This window comes from Equus asinus, chromosome 14 (assembly GCF_041296235.1).
Source record: "Equus asinus isolate D_3611 breed Donkey chromosome 14, EquAss-T2T_v2, whole genome shotgun sequence".
Taxonomy (NCBI): Eukaryota; Metazoa; Chordata; class Mammalia; order Perissodactyla; family Equidae; genus Equus; species Equus asinus.
This window is the reverse complement of record NC_091803.1, coordinates 25,882,198-25,899,033: the sequence shown is the minus strand read 5'-3', so window position 1 is coordinate 25,899,033 and position 16,836 is coordinate 25,882,198. Positions and strand designations below refer to the sequence as shown.

General features: G+C 56.5%; 1 protein-coding gene across 4 annotated transcripts in view; it reads left to right on the top strand.

Moving 5' to 3' along the window:
* SBK1 (SH3 domain binding kinase 1) overlaps positions 1 to 10,932 on the top strand; it is a 48,161-nt gene extending 37,229 nt beyond the window's left edge. For all 4 annotated transcript variants that reach the window (XM_070484649.1, XM_044747215.2, XM_070484650.1 and 1 more), the window contains exons 2-4: positions 4,617 to 4,849; positions 6,287 to 6,489; positions 7,274 to 10,932. In XM_070484649.1, the coding sequence (XP_070340750.1) occupies positions 4,624 to 4,849; positions 6,287 to 6,489; positions 7,274 to 8,098 (1,254 nt within the window). In that variant the 5' untranslated portion in view covers positions 4,617 to 4,623 and the 3' untranslated portion in view covers positions 8,099 to 10,932. The remainder of the gene's footprint in view (positions 1 to 4,616; positions 4,850 to 6,286; positions 6,490 to 7,273) is intronic.
* Positions 10,933 to 16,836: the final 5,904 nt, after the last annotated feature.

Below are 16,836 nucleotides of genomic sequence, written 5' to 3'. Positions count from 1 at the left end.
CTCTGAGTCCTCCACATCAAGCCAACACACAGAAGAGAGTGGAGAGAAACTCTCCTCATTCTTAAAAGCCCCCGCCTAGCAGTGACACCCCTCATTTCTGCTCATATTCCACTGGGGAGGCTGGTCACACGGCCATCCCTGGATGCAAGGGAGGCAGAAATTGCTTGCTGACAGCTGCCCTCCAGCAACAGCTCTGTACTAGAGGAGGAAACAGCTTTTTGGTGGGCATTTGGCTCTCTGTGCCACAATCATAGTAAGCCATCTACCTCCTGGGCCTCTGTCCTTCATCTGTAAAACAGGAAGCTCCACTCAACTGTGGCACTGGTTGCACACCTCCATACATTCACTACAATCATTGAATTATACACTTACTGAGGGTGAGTTTTGTGGTATGTAAGTTATACCTCAGTTCAGCTGTCTTTCAAAAAACAGGAAGCATCTTATTCCCTTCTCAGGGTACTTGTGAGGACTCAGTGAGTGAAATTTTGCCAAGCTGGCACTGTGTGTGTGTGTGGCACTGGGTAGTTTTCATAAGGGTGGTACCCAGCTCAAGCCACCTGCCAACAGGAAGTGGTGGGTGGTTCAGTCTTTCTTCTTGCTTGGGAAACCCTCCCCCGAACACTGTGGCCCTCCCAGCCCACAGGCCAGAGCCTTTGTGGTCAGAACCATGAGGGCTGCCACAAAGACTAGGTGACACCCTTCTGCCTTCAGCATCACAGATGGGAAATCAAGGGCCTCCCTCGGGGCCAGTGAGGACACACAGCTGAGGTGCAAGTCATGTGGGTCCCCTGGGGCAGCACAGTCAGCCTGAGTGTGGACAGATGCAGTACAACTACGTGGGGTGAATGGAGGTCAGCCAGGGGCCCCCACCACCTGGCGCTGGGAAGCTCACAGCCATCAAGTCCACAGCTGCTCATTCAAGTGGAAGCAATGACGAGAGTGATCAAGTTCCCACTGATGCCAGACGTAAATACCTTCAGCCCCTCAGTGGTCAGATGTGTCTTACTTCACTCCGGGCTCGAGCCCTCACCTGAACAAAGAAGCTGGCGTCCCCACTGCACGGAGGATTCAGCAAGTTCTACGTGTGAAGCGCCCGGACCTGTGCCTGGCATCCAGTCAGCTATCCACAGGAGCTGAATGAAGGCATGCGCATGCTTGGTGGATGCTCTGCCCTCTGCTGGGCCTCAGTTTCCCCACTTGGATACTGAGGAATCTGGATGAGATGTTCCAGCATCCTGACTTGGGAAAACACAGTGGTTAAGAGCACAGCTTTGGAGCCAGTCCCAGCACTAGCTGTGTGACCTTGCGCGAGTTATTTAGTCCTGCGCCTCACTCTCCTCACCCCTAAAGTGGGGATAAGAATCGTGCCATCTCAGAGAGTCGCGAGGGCGAGCTGCGTCACCCTTAGAACGGGCCTGGCACGTCGTAAGGACAATTTAAGGGTTAGCTGCTGCTGCTGCTGCTATTATTTTTACTATTATTTCTTCATCATATGGATGTGGAAGCTGAGACCCAGGGAAGTGATGTGACTTGCTCAAGGTCACTCAGCTAAAAAGTGGTGCCCGTCAGGATGAAGGCCAGGCCTGCGGGGCCCCAGGCCTGTGCCGCTTCCATCACTCCCCCCTGCACTCTTAAGTCACATGCGTTGTAACTGGGTCAGAGGCAGCGTGTACCTGGGGGGGGTGACACAGCAGCGGAGATGGGCATGCAGATTAATTCCTTGTCTCCTGCTGACACCTGGCAGAGAACAGGCCTGAAGGGAGAGGGAAGCTGGGAAGGAGGGAGGGGGTGATAGGGAGGACCCCAAAACTGGACCCTAGGAACCAAGGGAAGGGATGAGGGAGAATATTTGATGTAGCCACAACCCCAGGGGAGTTCTTGGCCTGTTGATGGGGACAGACAGGGACACAGCTGAGACCACCCCAAGATATTCAACAGAGGCCCTAAGAGAGAGACAGACAGACCTTGTTTGAATCCTGGGACCCCACAGAAAAAGGAATTGGTGCCTGGGCCACAGGGAAGGCTTCCTGGAGGAGTGGAACCTGAGGATAATGAGACACAGGCGATGGGGTATGGGACGGGGGAGGTGAAGGCAGGCAGCAGGAATGGTGGGGGAGACTGGAGAGGGGGCATTAAGCTGTGGAGAGGCAGTGAAGGGCAGTGGTCAGAGCACGGGCTGAAGCTGGAGGTGAGGAGCAAGTGTGGGGCCCCAACCCACCCGCACTGTGGCTGTGCCCCTGACCCAGCCTAGTGCCTGCGCAGGACAACACTGAGGCCAAAGCAGCAGGGACAGGCCAGGCACCCAAGAGTCCCTGGGGGAGGGAGGAGAGGGAAGAAGGACTTCTAGCAACTTGCACCTGCCATTCAAGCTCTCAGAGGATGCAGAAACAGCCCAAAGTGACCTGGCAGGGCCAGAGCCTGAAGTGGGAGCACTGCACACATGTGGCCCGCCTACCTCAGCAGCCTTCAGGGAGTCCACACACATCAGGAGAGCAGCCCAGCATCTTTCCCCAGCGGGCAGAGGGAAGAGTTCAAGGCAACGAGGGGCCCAGTGCTGTCCAGCCCGGGACCACAAGAGACTTGTGGAGCAAAGACCACATAGAGACTTGGTGACTGGTGCTGTGGCAGGGTTGGGTTCAACACACTGAGGGTGGCAAAGAGAGGGGAAGCAGGACTGGTTCTCTGTGGCCTGGCACCATGCCTCCCTCTGGGGGTCTGTGGAATGGGCTAGTCCAGGCTACAGACTAGATGCTCTGAGGGCATGCGTGTGGCATTTCAGACTCTTGGCACACATTCAGACCGAATAAACTAGGGGAGGAGAGGCAGTAGCTTGGGGGAAGGTCCTATCAGAATAGGGCTTGTTCATGAATGGAGGGGAAGGGGGCTGAATGGGGAGCAGGATCCTGAGGAAGCAGAAGAGGTGGAGCCAAAGCTGGGGAGGGAAGGAGGTGCCCAGCTCCCCAGCCAGCTTGGAGGACGTGCAGATGGAGCTCCTTGTGGGGCTGGGTGGGAGGCCAGGAAGTTCCTTCCTGATGTTCCTCCTCTCTGTGTGAAGTGGGAGGCTGGGTCGTGCCAAGAGGGAAGGGGAAGGCAGAGGAGGAGAAGAAAGTTTGGGCCTGGAAGGAGAGCAGCTGAGCCAGGGTGAGGGAGCTGGGCTCACGGAGAGTTCACCCCTGTTCCCAGCCTCCAGCCATGCTCAGTAAGAGGGAACGCAGATGGTACCATGAGAACACATCCCGCCTGACAGAGAGTGCTTACTGTGTGCCAGCCACCAAGCACTTAACGTCTATAACTCACTTCATCCTCAGAAAGCCGTAGGGACCAGGTACTATTACAGTATATCTTTTCTACAGATGAGGAAACTGAGGCACAGAGAGATGAAGTAACTTGCCCAGGGACCTCCAGCTAGTAAGTCATAGTGCTGGGATTCAGACCCAGGCCATCTGGCTCCAAGTCTGTGCTGCTCTCGGAAAGCCATGGTTGAATGGCAGGGGTGGAGCTGAGGGACAGGCTGGGGATGCTGAGTGCCAGGCAGTACGCCTGGGACTGGAGGTAGAGGGCAGTGAGGTGAGGGCAGTGGAGGTGCACCAGGGGGCAGGCTTCCCGGGGCTGGAGGCAGCTTACGGAGGCTTCTCCTGCGGTGCATGCACAGACGTGTGCAGGTGTGCACCTGCTCCTGGAAGCTCAGCTCCCCAGCCCGCCCCCTGCCCCCCATCGCGTCAGACAGAAATGCAGGCCCCAGATGGGCGTTCACTGTCACCCAGGCCTGGCTCTCCCCACTGCAGCTCTCTGCACCCCCAACACCATCTGGAAACAAACTCAGTACCCCTGAGGGGTGGGTGTATCCAGGAAGCCCACCCCAACTTGGGTGGACACTGCAGGGGTCAGTCAGGCCGGGAACGTGGAGGGTGGGACAGGTGCTGTGTCTCGGGGCGCTGGGCGGGCCCTGGGAGCACAGCTGTAGCTGTGTGTGCCTGAGCAGCTGCCATGGGGGAGGGATTACAAGGCTGAGATGGGTGTGTGGCCATATCTGCACCTTCCTGCCAGAGTTTTGTCTGAGACCCCAAGGCTGAGGTATCTGATACTGCGACCCCTGCCTCAGACACCCCCCACTCCTGCCTTATTTTCTCTATAGCCCATATCACCTTTATCATAGTATATAATTCATGTGTCCACTGTGCTTAGGTCCATCTCCTCTCTATAACGTAGGTCCCATGAGAGGGATATTCTTGTCCATCTGTTCAGTGCTGTGTCCCCAGGGCTCTGAACAGCACCTGGCAAACAGCTCGTGCTGATCCATACTTGTGAATGCGCGCACTCAGTATATGGCACGTCTTTGTGTCAGTATCATGCCTGACACTGTGTCTGGATGATGGCATGAGACAGGCTGGCAGTACCCAAGTCAGAGGATGGGGGGCAGTGACCGTGTCCAGGGAGTGCTGGCTCAAGCCTGACCCTGAAGTTTTGGGAAATGGTGATGCAGCAAAGATGCTTGTCGCCCCCTCGTGGTCATCTTGGGGCTGGCATCTGGGCCCAGCCCAGGGATCCTGGGCACCGGGAGGGAGGAGGAGGCCCTGGCCTAAAGTCGTACTTCATGCCACACTCCCCTACAATAGGGAGAAGATGAGTGTGGGCTGCCCAGAGCCCGAGCCACCCCACTCCCTGCCCTGCTGTGGGCCAGGGACTGCCCCTGGGCTGGGAGCAGGCGTGCCCCTTCTCACTGAAGACATGCAGGCGCTGACCCTCCGCACGCTGGCTGCTAGCGACGTCACCAAGCACTATGAACTCGTCCGAGAGCTGGGCAAGGGCACCTATGGAAAGGTCGACCTAGTGGCCTACAAGGGCACAGGTGAGTGTCTGCAGGGGCGCTGGTTTTAAGGCTGGGGTGGGGTCTTGGCTGGGGCTCTGGGGCACTCTCTGCCAGGGCCAGGAGGCGAGCAGGGAGGAGCTGACAGCGGCCCAGGTAGAGTGGATGCAGCCTGACGTGGCCCAGGGAGGAGAGCAGCAGGCAGACGGGACAAGGGAGGAATGTGAGGCAGAGTGCCCAGACTAAAGGGTGGGCTGCTTTGGGGCCACTGAGGTGCTTTGGGACAGCCAAGGGGATGTACACTGGGACATGTGGAGCTCAGGGGGAGAGGTCAGGGCTGGCAGTGGTGTTTGGGGAATCACTGCCATGTCGGCAATAGCTGACCCCAAAGAGATGGGCAGAACTGAGGCCGGGTCCTTGGGAACAGGGCACCATGCTTAAGGAGGGGTGGGAGATGACCCTGTGAGGTCACTGTGGCCATCTCTCTTTCTCAGATGAGGACACTGAGACCCAGAGAGATTCAGTTACTCAACCAAGGTCAACAGAGGGTTTGAGCTAGGACGACACCCAGTCGTCAGCTCCAGAATCTTGTTTAACCCCTGAGCCTGATGCCATCCCCACACTGTAGGCTCCCAGCAGTGCCCACTCAGCAGTCAGGGGCGCAGCTGCTCACACCTGGGGTAGGGGACTCTGTGCCAACTGAGGGCAGCAGGAGGAGCGCTGGACATGGGGTCACCTGAGCTTTGCTTCTTGCTTGCTGTGTGACCTTGGGTAAGTGACAACCTCTCTGTGCCTTAGGTTTCCTCCTCTGTAAAATAGGGCAGCATTAGTGCCCACCTGATAGGGTCATTATGAGGAGTGAGTTGTGAATGTGAAGTGCTGAAGGCAGGACTGTTATGTGTGAGTGCTCTGTGAACACACACACATCTGTATGTCACCTACCTGTGCACACAGGTGGGTACAGATGCCTGCCCACGCAGAGTTCAGGGCATGTGCCTTGCAGACCCTCACCTCTCAGTGTCTACTTCAGTCTGATTCATTCATCCATTTCACAAACACTCGTTGAGCACCTACCATGCGCTGGACTCTGTTGTAGGCACTGGAGATGCAGCAGTGAGCAAGACAAAGGATCCTGTGCTCCCGGAGCTGCCTTCTAGCTGGGGAGACAGACAAGCGACATAAAGCATAGAGTGTGTCTGGAAAAAAACGGGAGAGGGTGGAGAAGGCAGCAGGCCCTCCTCACTGAGGGCTGCAGGCTGGGTGCAGAAGACTCAGGTTGGCCCCTGACTTGCTGCATGGCCTTTGGCAAGTCCCGTCCCCTCACTGGGTCTCAGTTTCCCACATGTCAGACGGGGACAGTTGCACCCACTGGGGGTCCCATTGTGGCGAGGACAGGCTGTGCAGACAGGCAGGGGTATGTATCAGGTGCAGGAGCGCAGGGAGCAGGGGTCCTCACCACCCTGGCTGTTGCCCCGTCAGGCACAAAAATGGCACTGAAGTTCGTGAACAAGAGCAAAACCAAGCTGAAGAACTTCCTGCGGGAGGTGAGCATCACCAACAGCCTCTCCTCCAGCCCCTTCATCATCAAGGTCTTCGACGTGGTGTTTGAGACCGAGGACTGCTACGTCTTCGCCCAGGAGTACGCACCCGCCGGAGACCTGTTTGACATCATTCCTCCTCAGGTACTTGGGGTGGCGGCTGAGGGAGGGGAGATGGTTTTCCAGGCCCCTAGACTGTGAGTCAGGCCACTCATTTAATCAACAAGTATTGACTGAGTACCTACTGTATGCCAGTCACTGTTTGGAGGGAATACACGGTGAACAAGACAGGTCCTGCTCTCGCCCCGCCATGCCAGAAGCCAGATAATAGACCGAGATAAGCACCCGGGAGGAAACAGCCAGGGTGACAGGAGGAAGTCCCACAGCGCCTCCTCTGCAGCTGCGTAGGAACGGGTGGGGGCAGAAGAGGGGGGCGGCAGGGCCACCAGAGGCTTCCCAGAGGAGGTGCCCTGGAGTGAGGAGAGTGCGGGGGTGGGCGAGGGGGGTTCCAGTGCCAGGCCTGAATCTGCTCTGCCGCTTACTTGATAAGCGATAAGGCCTCTCAGAGCCGCAACGTCCCTGTGCGGGAAATGGGTCTAACAGTAGCCGCTGGGAGGAGTTGAGACAGCGCGGGATAGGGCGCTTAACACAGCACCTGGCCCATCGGTTCTTGCAGTTACTGGGGAAAAGGGTGAGGGATGAAAAGCGCCCCGCTAGCGAGGGAGCCGGAGCTGCGCGGGTGGGATGGCGGAGGGCAGCTGCTGCTCGCACCGGGGCCGGGGCCCCAGGAGGAAGGCGAGGCCCAGGCCGAGGCGGGGACGAGAGCTCCGGGAGTGGGTGCAGGGCAGCCCTGGAAGTTGAGCCCCGAGCCCGGGCGAGGGCGGGGGACCGGGCGTCCCTGAGCGCCCTCTCCCGGCCCGGCCGCCAGGTGGGGCTCCCCGAGGACACCGTGAAGCGCTGCGTGCAGCAGCTGGGCCTGGCGCTGGACTTCATGCACGGACGGCAGCTGGTGCACCGCGACATCAAGCCCGAGAACGTGCTGCTGTTCGACCGCGAGTGCCGCCGCGTTAAGCTGGCCGACTTCGGCATGACGCGCCGCGTGGGCTGCCGCGTGAAGCGCGTCAGCGGCACCATCCCCTACACGGCGCCCGAGGTGTGCCAGGCGGGCCGCGCCGACGGCTTCGCCGTGGACACGGGCGTGGACGTGTGGGCCTTTGGCGTGCTCATCTTCTGCGTGCTCACCGGCAACTTCCCCTGGGAGGCGGCCTCGGGCGCCGACGCCTTCTTCGAGGAGTTCGTGCGCTGGCAGCGGGGCCGCCTGCCGGGGCTGCCGTCGCAGTGGCGCCGCTTCACCGAGCCGGCGCTGCGCATGTTCCAGCGGCTCTTGGCTCTCGAGCCCGAGCGCCGCGGGCCGGCCAAGGAGGTCTTCCGCTTCCTCAAGCACGAGCTCACGTCCGAGCTGCGGCGCAGGCCCTCGCACCGCGCGCGCAAGCCCGCCGCCGGGGACCGTCTGCCGGCCGCCGGGCCGCTGCGCCTCGAGGCGCCCGCGCCGCTTAAGCGGACGGTGCTGACCGAGAGCGGCAGCGGCTCCCGGGCCGCGGCCCCCGCCGTCGGGCCCGTGCCCGTGCCCGTCCCCGTCCCCGTGCCCGACGCCGACCTGGCGCCCCCTGGGCCCCCGGGCAGGACCGACGGCCGCCCGGACAAGAGCAAAGGGCAGGTGGTGCTGGCCACGGCCATCGAGATCTGCGTCTGAGCCGCCCCCGCCGCCCTCGGGCCGGGGCGCCGTGCACGCAGCCAGGCCGGGCGCGGGGAGCCGCGCTGGGCCCGCTCCAAGCCGGGGTGGCGGCCGCGGCCAAACCGAGCAGCCCTCGTGAGCAGCGCCCTCCCCCAACCCGGCGGCGGCGGCGGCGGCGGCGGCGGCGGGAGGGAGTAGTGGTAGACTAGGCTGGACCGCCGGCCCAGGCGCCTGGTCGGCGGCGGGCTGGTGAAATAGCCACCAAAAGACCTCTTGCCCGGCCTGTGGAGCAGGGGCTTGGCCCAGAGGAGCCAAGCCCCACAGACCTGAGGATTCAGAGGCCCCCCTGATACCTAGGAGCTTGCGGGCAGACTACCTGACATCTCCCTGAACCCTGAACCCTTACTAGTTGCTCCTAGCCTTTTGCACCCCCTGGCAGATCACCCCGCAGCCCCGCCCCCGGTCCTGCCCTCCTGGCACCCCACCCCGCCCCCCACTCCACCCTGGGCACAGAAGGGAACTGAAGTATTGGGGCAGAGAAGGGGCTTAGGGCCTGAGGCACTGGCTGGGAGGAGGGCGAGGTGCTGAGGGCAGGGGTGTTGCTCAGCTGCGTCCTGCCCCTTTCCTAGGAGGCTGGAGGGGAGAGGCCAAGCCCCCTGCAAAATGTAGCAGATGTCTGGGTGTTGCAGAAGAGTGTGCAGGCACAGGCCCCCGAGAATCCAGTGACCCCCACAGCCCATTCCCCTGATGAGGACACTGAGCCTGCCAGGAGGCAACTTGCCTGGGGCCACACAGCTGCTGAGAGGTGGGGCTCTAGTAGCGTCCCCCTGCTCCCCAGGGATTGTCACCCCCCCAGACAGCTCCCCACAGAGGGGCCCCCAGGGCAGGAGCCTCAGCTGCACTGCATCCCTAGGGCGGGGGAGTGAGTGCAGAGCCCAGGGATGGCCCAGCTTCCCCTTATGGCCGCACCTTTTCCAGACCCAGGAGACCTCTCAGGTCCTCACCACCTCGGCCCCGACACAGGGGCTTCTGGCAGGCAGGGAGGTGATCTGTGCCAGGAGTTCCTCCTGGGTTTCTGCTGGAGTCGAACATGTCAGCCTCAGGCTGACCCCACCCCCTGCCTCCCAAGTTTCTGGCACTGGAGTGTGCTGCTGTGGGTGTGAGAACGGGGGCGTGGGAATGTGAGGGGTGAATGTGTGATAGGTGTGTGTGTGTGGTGTGAGCGCGAGTAGAGTGCACGTGTGTGCGTGGAGCCTTGTGTGTTGTGACTGCATCCAGACACCTCCGCAACTCTGCCCGGCCCCAGGATTCTCTCCAGGCGGCTGCCAGAGGGCGTCCAGGCCTGCATTTCACCACACCCCTCAGGGAACCCGGCAGGGAGGCACCTGCAGGTTGGTTCAGGCTCTTAGGCAGCAACACAGACTCACCCAGCGCCCCCTCATGACCCCTGCCCTCTCTGTGGAGGCCTGGGACCCCGCAATAACCTCAGCATGGGTGAGGCTGCTCCCTCTGCCTGGCAGTGCCCCATCCACCATCCCAGGCCACATCTGTCAGGGTCCCTCCTGGGGTTCTAGGCCATTTGAGGGTGCTCCCTGATAGGCCAGGCTGACTAGAGGGGGCCCTGACCACTCTCTGGCCCGGAGCCCCCACCTCTCTACTCGCCTCTCATTCCCACCGCGCAAAAGGGCTATAGGTCCCCCTGCCCTGCCCGGGCCCAGTTTACAAACTGTGCGGTTGTCCCAGAGCCTGGACCCCTCTCCTTGGAGTGCCCTCCCCTCTGGAGACCCCCCTCCCCAGGGGCATTGGGGCTCTTCACACGCCAGGTAAGTAGCAAACCCCTCCTCCCACCAAGGGCCAAGTCTCTGCGAAGGCCCCCCATCACTGCCCCAGGCTCCCCTGGAGCTCATCCTGAGCCCATCTGGGCGCCTCTCCCAGACGCGACTTCTTTTGCCTTAGGCCTCTCGACATCCTATCTCTCCTGCAATAACAAGGAAGCGAGATTCCAAGTAGACATCCCTGGCCGCGCACCCTCTCTCTCTGTCTCTGTTAAGACCCTGTGTGGGAGTTTCTCCCTTGTCGTAGTAGCTAGGATGTTAGAATTGGGAAGGGCCCGTAGTTCTGTAGTCCAGCCCCTGTTGTCAGAGGCACAGAGGAGCAGCGACGGCCAACTAGAAGCAGGTCTGCTCCTTCGCTGTCTGGGCCCACTGCTGCTGCCTCACCTCTGCTGGTCGGGTTGGGACCCTTTGCCCCTTAGGAGAGGTGTTGGTCACAGAAGTTTACCTCAGTTTATGTCACTGTCGAAGAAACAAGAAATAAATAGCAAAAAATTAATAACACTGTAAACATGAAGACTTAGACGATAAAAATCTCACACAGAAAAACTCCCCCTTTGTGATTCTCTGTGAAGGTGTGTGTGTGTGTGTGTGACGTTGTGTGTGTGTCCCACCCCGGGCAGGCCGGGTCATCCCCAACCTCTGTTCCAGCCCTGTGCTCTCCACACTGCCCCCTGTCCTTTGGTGCTTCCCAGAGGCCCCGCTGAGCTGGCCTGTGGGGTATAGGGAGCCCCCTGGGCAGGAGGCATGGCCACAGGTTAACTAGAGGGTCTCCCACCGGGCCCACCGATGCTCCCTGAGCCCACGCTGTGGCCGGTAGGACAGCCCTGGTGGCTGGCATCAGAGTCCAAGCCCGGTTCAGGGCTTGGCTGGAATCCCAGCCCCTCGTGTATTGCCACCATTCCCCACCATGTGTTTGTAAATACTCTGGCACCCTTTGGCCCTGAGAAGGTTTTTAAATGTGTTATTTACTTCTCTAATGACAATTGCTATAAAATAAACAAAAGTTTAGAAAAATTACCACTGGGTGGCTGTCTTGTCTCAGCTACAGGGTAGGAAGGTGGGCACACAGAATCACTCTAGAAACTGAAAACTTGACGGATGTTCTAAAGTGGGATCTGCGGAGTCTAAGGGCAGCTACTCCAGGCCTCCTGTGACCTCTCAGGCCTAGAGTAGGCCCAGGCCAGGGCTTGAGTGTAAAGGGAATAAGGAACCAGGTTCTGGGGGATGGGGCAGGGAGTTGTCCCTGGCCTAGAGGCCAGCGTCAGCTTGGAGCCCTTCAGAGTGGGCAGGAAATAGAAGCAGAAGCCCAGAGGAACAGAGTATGCCGATTCATGCAGTCACCAGTCAGGAAATATTTACCGAGCACATTCTGTGTACCGGGCTTCCTACTAGGGACCAGAGGGACAGCAGTGAGCAGGACAGATGAGGCCCCTGTCCTCGGGCAGCTAGCAATCTAATGATGGAGAGAGACATTACCCATATACAAGGCCAGGTGCTGGGGAAGGATACAACTGGGAAGCTCATCAGGTTTGGAGGAGCTGGGAGCTCCCCAAAGATGGAGACCGGAGGATTCAGAGTTCCCTTGGCATCGGGGCATATCCGGGTAGGAAGAGGCTGCAGACTGAGGCAACACGCAGAGAGGAAGTTCTAAAGCAGTGGGTGGCTGTAGGGAGTGTCATGATTCAACATTCATTCAGCAAACATTTGTTAATTACCTACTTGTGTCAACAGAACAATTCTGTTGGCTCTGCCTTCAAATACAGGTCTACCCAGACCCTGAGCACTCTCACCCCTGCGCAGTCATCCCTCGCCTGGCTTACTGCAGTGGCTCCTGGCTGCTCACCCGGCTCCCTCTCCTGAGCCTCTTCAGGCTTCTCAGTACTGCAGCCAGAGTGAGTCTTCTCACAGATAAGATCTCTCACTCGGTTCGAAACCCTGCACCAGCTCCCTATTCTACCACATCAAAGCTAGAGTCCTTACAGTGGCCTCCAAGGTCCCGGCCTCATCGTCTGGCCTTGCCTGCACTGCCTTCAGGCCACACTGGCCTCTAGGAGAGCCGAGCATGCTCTTCCCTCAGGGCCTGTACCCTCGTCTTGGACTGTCCCAGGTCTCCCTTGAACCCCGTCCCTTTCCCCTTCAGGTCCCTGCTCAGATGTCAGCAGACCAGAGAACGCTCCTGGAGCAGACTCCTCGACCCTGCTTCCTTGTCCACTGAGCCCTCATCACCACTCGCAGTACCGTGTACGTGTGAGTTCTCATCTCTCCCCACCACGCTGTAGGTTCCAGAACAGATCGGTGTTTGGCAAACTGCTACTCCCCTCCCCACCCCCCATACCTAGTACAGGGCCAGGCACATGACAGGCACTCCATAACGATGTTTCGAATGAATGAATGCCCAATGCTGTTTAGGGGCTGAGGACACAGCAATAAACAAGGCAATCCCCATCCCCTGCAGCTTACTTTCTAAAGAAGAAAACAGACATCAAATAGGTTATATAATTAACTATGAAATGGACGGCAGAAAGTAAAAAAAGAGTGAGAAAAAAATAAGAAAAGAAGAAGAAAAAAATTCCACCCAGACTAGATCAGAGGGGGAAGCACTCCTATCCAAGAATTTGATGGAAACTGTCATTTGGAAATGTCCGCCACTTGCCTGCAATGATAAGGGTGGATACCTAGGGGCAGCAATCCCTTTACTTAACAGAACACTTTAGTGAATTGTTAAGGGGTGGAGGGGAAATCTACAAACGCAAACTATCCCTGGTTCCCCCTTGGTGCACAGGTATCAGCTCTTCATAACTCCCAATGTGTCAGAGAAGGTCAGCACGCACCGCTAGGGGGCCTTGGCTTTCCGCTGTTGTTGCTTCTGCCTGCGGCTCAACATGGCCGTCGAACTCATGCATCCTCCGAGGTGATAAAGCCATCGTCCTGCCAGGCCACAGGGGCTTGACCAGAAAGATTTCCAGCCTCCCCCACACACGTTTTAGAACCAGACTAACCTCTTTAACCCCCTAGGTCCCTCCCTTTAGTCTGGGTCATCTCCCCTTGACCATAGCGAGTTCTTTCTCGAGGGCACTTAGTGTCCTTTTCTGCCCATGGTCTTCAGTCTAGACTGACTCAGTCCATCAAAAAGGTTCCTATAACACTGGACTTCAGAAGAGAAGGGACTGTATTCTTGATTCCTTTTTTCCCCAAGACACTCCTTGAGCCCTATGCAAATTTCCCAACTCCTCACAAGTGACAGCTAAGCATGCCAAGATAAGGGTGTTGGAAGGGGCAACCTCAAAGGTCCCATGATACCCTTCCCACAGGGTGAAAGATGTCTAATCAAGTTACACCACCAAGGGAGAGTGTCCTCAAATGGCATCTCTTTCTCTCAAACCATAAAGCCCTTCCCACCCATCTAGCGCCTGGTTCAGGGTGGAAATGTGGGCATAAGAAAAATAATTTAGAGATATTTACTGGCAGCTGAGGGGAGGAGAATGTTCACCACCCAGCCTTGGGTTATTGGAGCTTTGGGGCAATGCAGGGATGCAGGGTTTTCCATTTGGAGCCAAAGGAGGGCAGAAATAGGCTGGTGGCTCCAGAGGCCATGAGCATACAGGGACAGCCAAGAAGGAGGCTATCTAATTAACCTTCCGTGTTGTATACTTGAAATTTGCTAAGAAAGTATATCTCAAGCGTTCTCACCACACACAAAAAAATTCTAGCCATGTAAGGTGATGGATATATTAATTAGCTTGATTGTGGTGATCATGTCATGATACACACATATATAAAAACATCAAGTTGTACACCTTAAATGTATACAATTTTTATTTGTCAGTTATACCCTCAAGAAAGCTAAGAAGAGGGGCTGGCCCCGTGGCCGAGTGGTTAAGTTCTCGTGCTCCACTCCAGCGGCCCAGGGTTTTGCAGGTTTGGATCCTGGGTGTGGACCTAGCACCACTCAAGCCATGCCGAGGTGGCGTCCCACATGCCACAACTGGAAGGACCCACAACTAAAATATACAACTAAGTACTGGCGGGTTTTGGGGAGAAGGAAAAAATAATCTTAAAAAAAAAAAAAAGCTAAGGGGGCTGGCCCCGTGGCCGAGTGGTTAAGTTCGCACGCTCCGCTGCAGGCGGCCCAGTGTTTCGTTGGTTCGAATCCTGGGCGCGGACATGGCACTGCTCATCAAACCACGCTGAGGCAGCGTCCCACATGCCACAACTAGAAGGACCCACAACGAAGAATATACAACTATGTACCAGGGGGCTTTGGGGAGAAAAAGGAAAAAAATAAAATCTTTAAAAAAAAAAAAAAAAGCTAAGAAGAAAACACAAAGAAGTAGGCTGGGCACGGCCTCACTCGAGACAGTGAGCCCCAATCTGGGAATCCTCAGAGAGATTGTGAAAGACTTGGTTGTCCTTAGCATGTGGTAAGGGGGCTCAAGTCATTCTGTTCCGATGTTAAACGTACACGGAGGGTGACAGCAGAAGGTGGAGGATTTGGGGCTATATTTACAGTTGTGATAAGGACCATGGGATGCTAAGAATAATAGAAGACGTAGTGAATGTCTGCTAGTTTTGGCTGTTCAGCACCCACTGTCTCCCCTTTCTTTAGGTGACAACGCCCCCACTTTCCCTTCCATGTTGTTGATCCATGTGGTTCAGGTGGGGCTGACTCCACCCTTTGGCTCCATAGGGTGGCCACATGAGCCATGTCTGGTCAACCAGCACATTCCATCCCCTGAGCCATAGCATATGGCTCCAGCATGGACATAGAACCCGAACTAGGCAGCTGCTGGCCTTTTTCTACACCCATTAGGGGAAAAAGTGTTCTCTTCTTATGAGAGTTGCTAAGCTTGTGGGATGTAAGCCTGGACCGGCTGATGGCCATCTTTGCCACCACTTGGGGAGATTCTGGCCAAGCATGAAACCTACACAAAGTGACTGAAGCAGGGCCAAGAGATGGAGTCTGATGACATTATCTGAGCACAGGCCATGACTGAAATCAGATCTAAATGGGTTTTTCAGTTACATAAGTCAAAATAGTCTCACAAATCCATTTAAGTTTGGTGTCTGTTGCTTGCCAGTAAAGGAATTCTGACTGGTACCCAGAGAAATCTAATCTGTAAGACCCCTGAAGCCACCAGGATCTATGGGGCCCCGCCCTATAGCAGCTCCTGACCAACACAAGTGACCTCGATCCCTAGAAGCCACTGAGCCCTGCTGGGACTAGATGCTCACTTCTGAGACTGAGATTACGTGTGTATTCCTCTGGGCCCATCTGGTCCCAAATGACAGAAAACCCAGCCAAGACTGGCTGATTTGAAAAAGAAAAGTCCGAAAGTAGAACTAACTTCAGAGGCTTCAACTTTGACACTAGGACAGGTTTCTCTCTCATCTGCTCTGCTTCCTCTGGGTAGACTTATTCCTGGACTTCCTCCTCTCTCCTTGTGGTGTAGGACAGCTGCCAGCCGCCCCGACTCGCATCCTCTGTCTGAGGCGCAGCAGAAGGAAGCGAGAGTCCCTTTCTCGGCCGTCCTGTCCCGCTTGGCGCTTGCGCTGCGCTTGCTTGCTTCTGATGGGACGCTGTGCCTATCGCTGATTCAATCACCACGGCCAGGGCAATACGGTTCTCTGATTGGCTGAAGCCTTACCACATGCTCCACCCCTGAGCTGGGGGCGGAGCCCCACCTAAAGTAGTTGAACGACAGAGGGTATTCTCCAGTGGAAAATCAGGTTAGCGTGTGGCAGATTCTTCGTTAGGCCCCCACACTTTCACCTTCCCGGTACCCATGCCCTTTGGCAGGTGATTTTGCAGTGCCCTCCCACCGCGGGCGGGAGGACGGCCCCTTTTCTTGAGTCTGGGATCAAACATATGACTTGCGGCGGTCAGTGGGATGATAGCCCGTGGGATGCAATCAGAGGCTGGAAACAGGGCTTGCACACTGGTGCTTGCTGTCTCTGACCTTCCGCCATTGCCAGGAACCCACGTTTGTCTCTTCTTCCTGTACTAGGGGATAACTGCCTTTATATTTTTCCTTGATTTTCTTTATTCCTTTTCTACATACATATGTATTTTTAAGAACTGGAGCATATTGCAGTAGACATCTTCTTTAAGAATGGCCCCTACTCTTCCACTGGCAGGGCCAGGGGTCTACTGCCCTGTTCATACGGTAACTGATCATGTTCGGAGTGGACTCAAGCTGTCTCAAATTGGGTCAATTGGAGCCTGTCTCCTAGAGGTTTAGAACTGAGATTGAGAAGCCAGCCAATATTCACTTAAATCAAAAATATGAGAACTTGGAAGTTGTGGGGCAGCTACGTTTAGTCATGAGCCTAGAGAAGTGGAGAAAGTCATTGTGTTAGCTGTAGCGATGCTGGCTGCTGTTTCAGATAGACCCCACATCTCTGTGGCTTAACATCACAGAAGGTCGTCACTTCACATAACAGTCTCTCTTCCATGTGGTGATTCAGAAACTTCTGCCTTACGGCTCTGCTCCCCCTGGGGCCTCAACTGACGGATGGCAAACAATACAGAGAGAAGGGTGATCTACTCTCAACCATCTTAGTCCCAGAAGTAGGACACACCCTCCACTCACATTCCACTGGCAAGAACTAGTGATGGCCACACCTAACTGCAAGAGAGGCTGGGAAATATGTACCCAAGAAGAAAAGGAACCAGATTTCTTTGTCACAGTAGGACTGCAGACAGAGAGAGAGAGAGAGAGAGAGAGAGAGGAAACTGACAGAGAAAAGGAGAGAGGAAAAGTAAGAGATGATCATGAAGGTAACTGGCTATGTACGTGCCAATTTTCTGGTTCTAAATTCCTGTGCACATGAAGCCGGCTTCATGTACTTGGATTTCGTGATATATTCTAAGCCCCTATAATATATCTACTTTTTGCTTTAAATCAATTTGGAGTGGTTTTC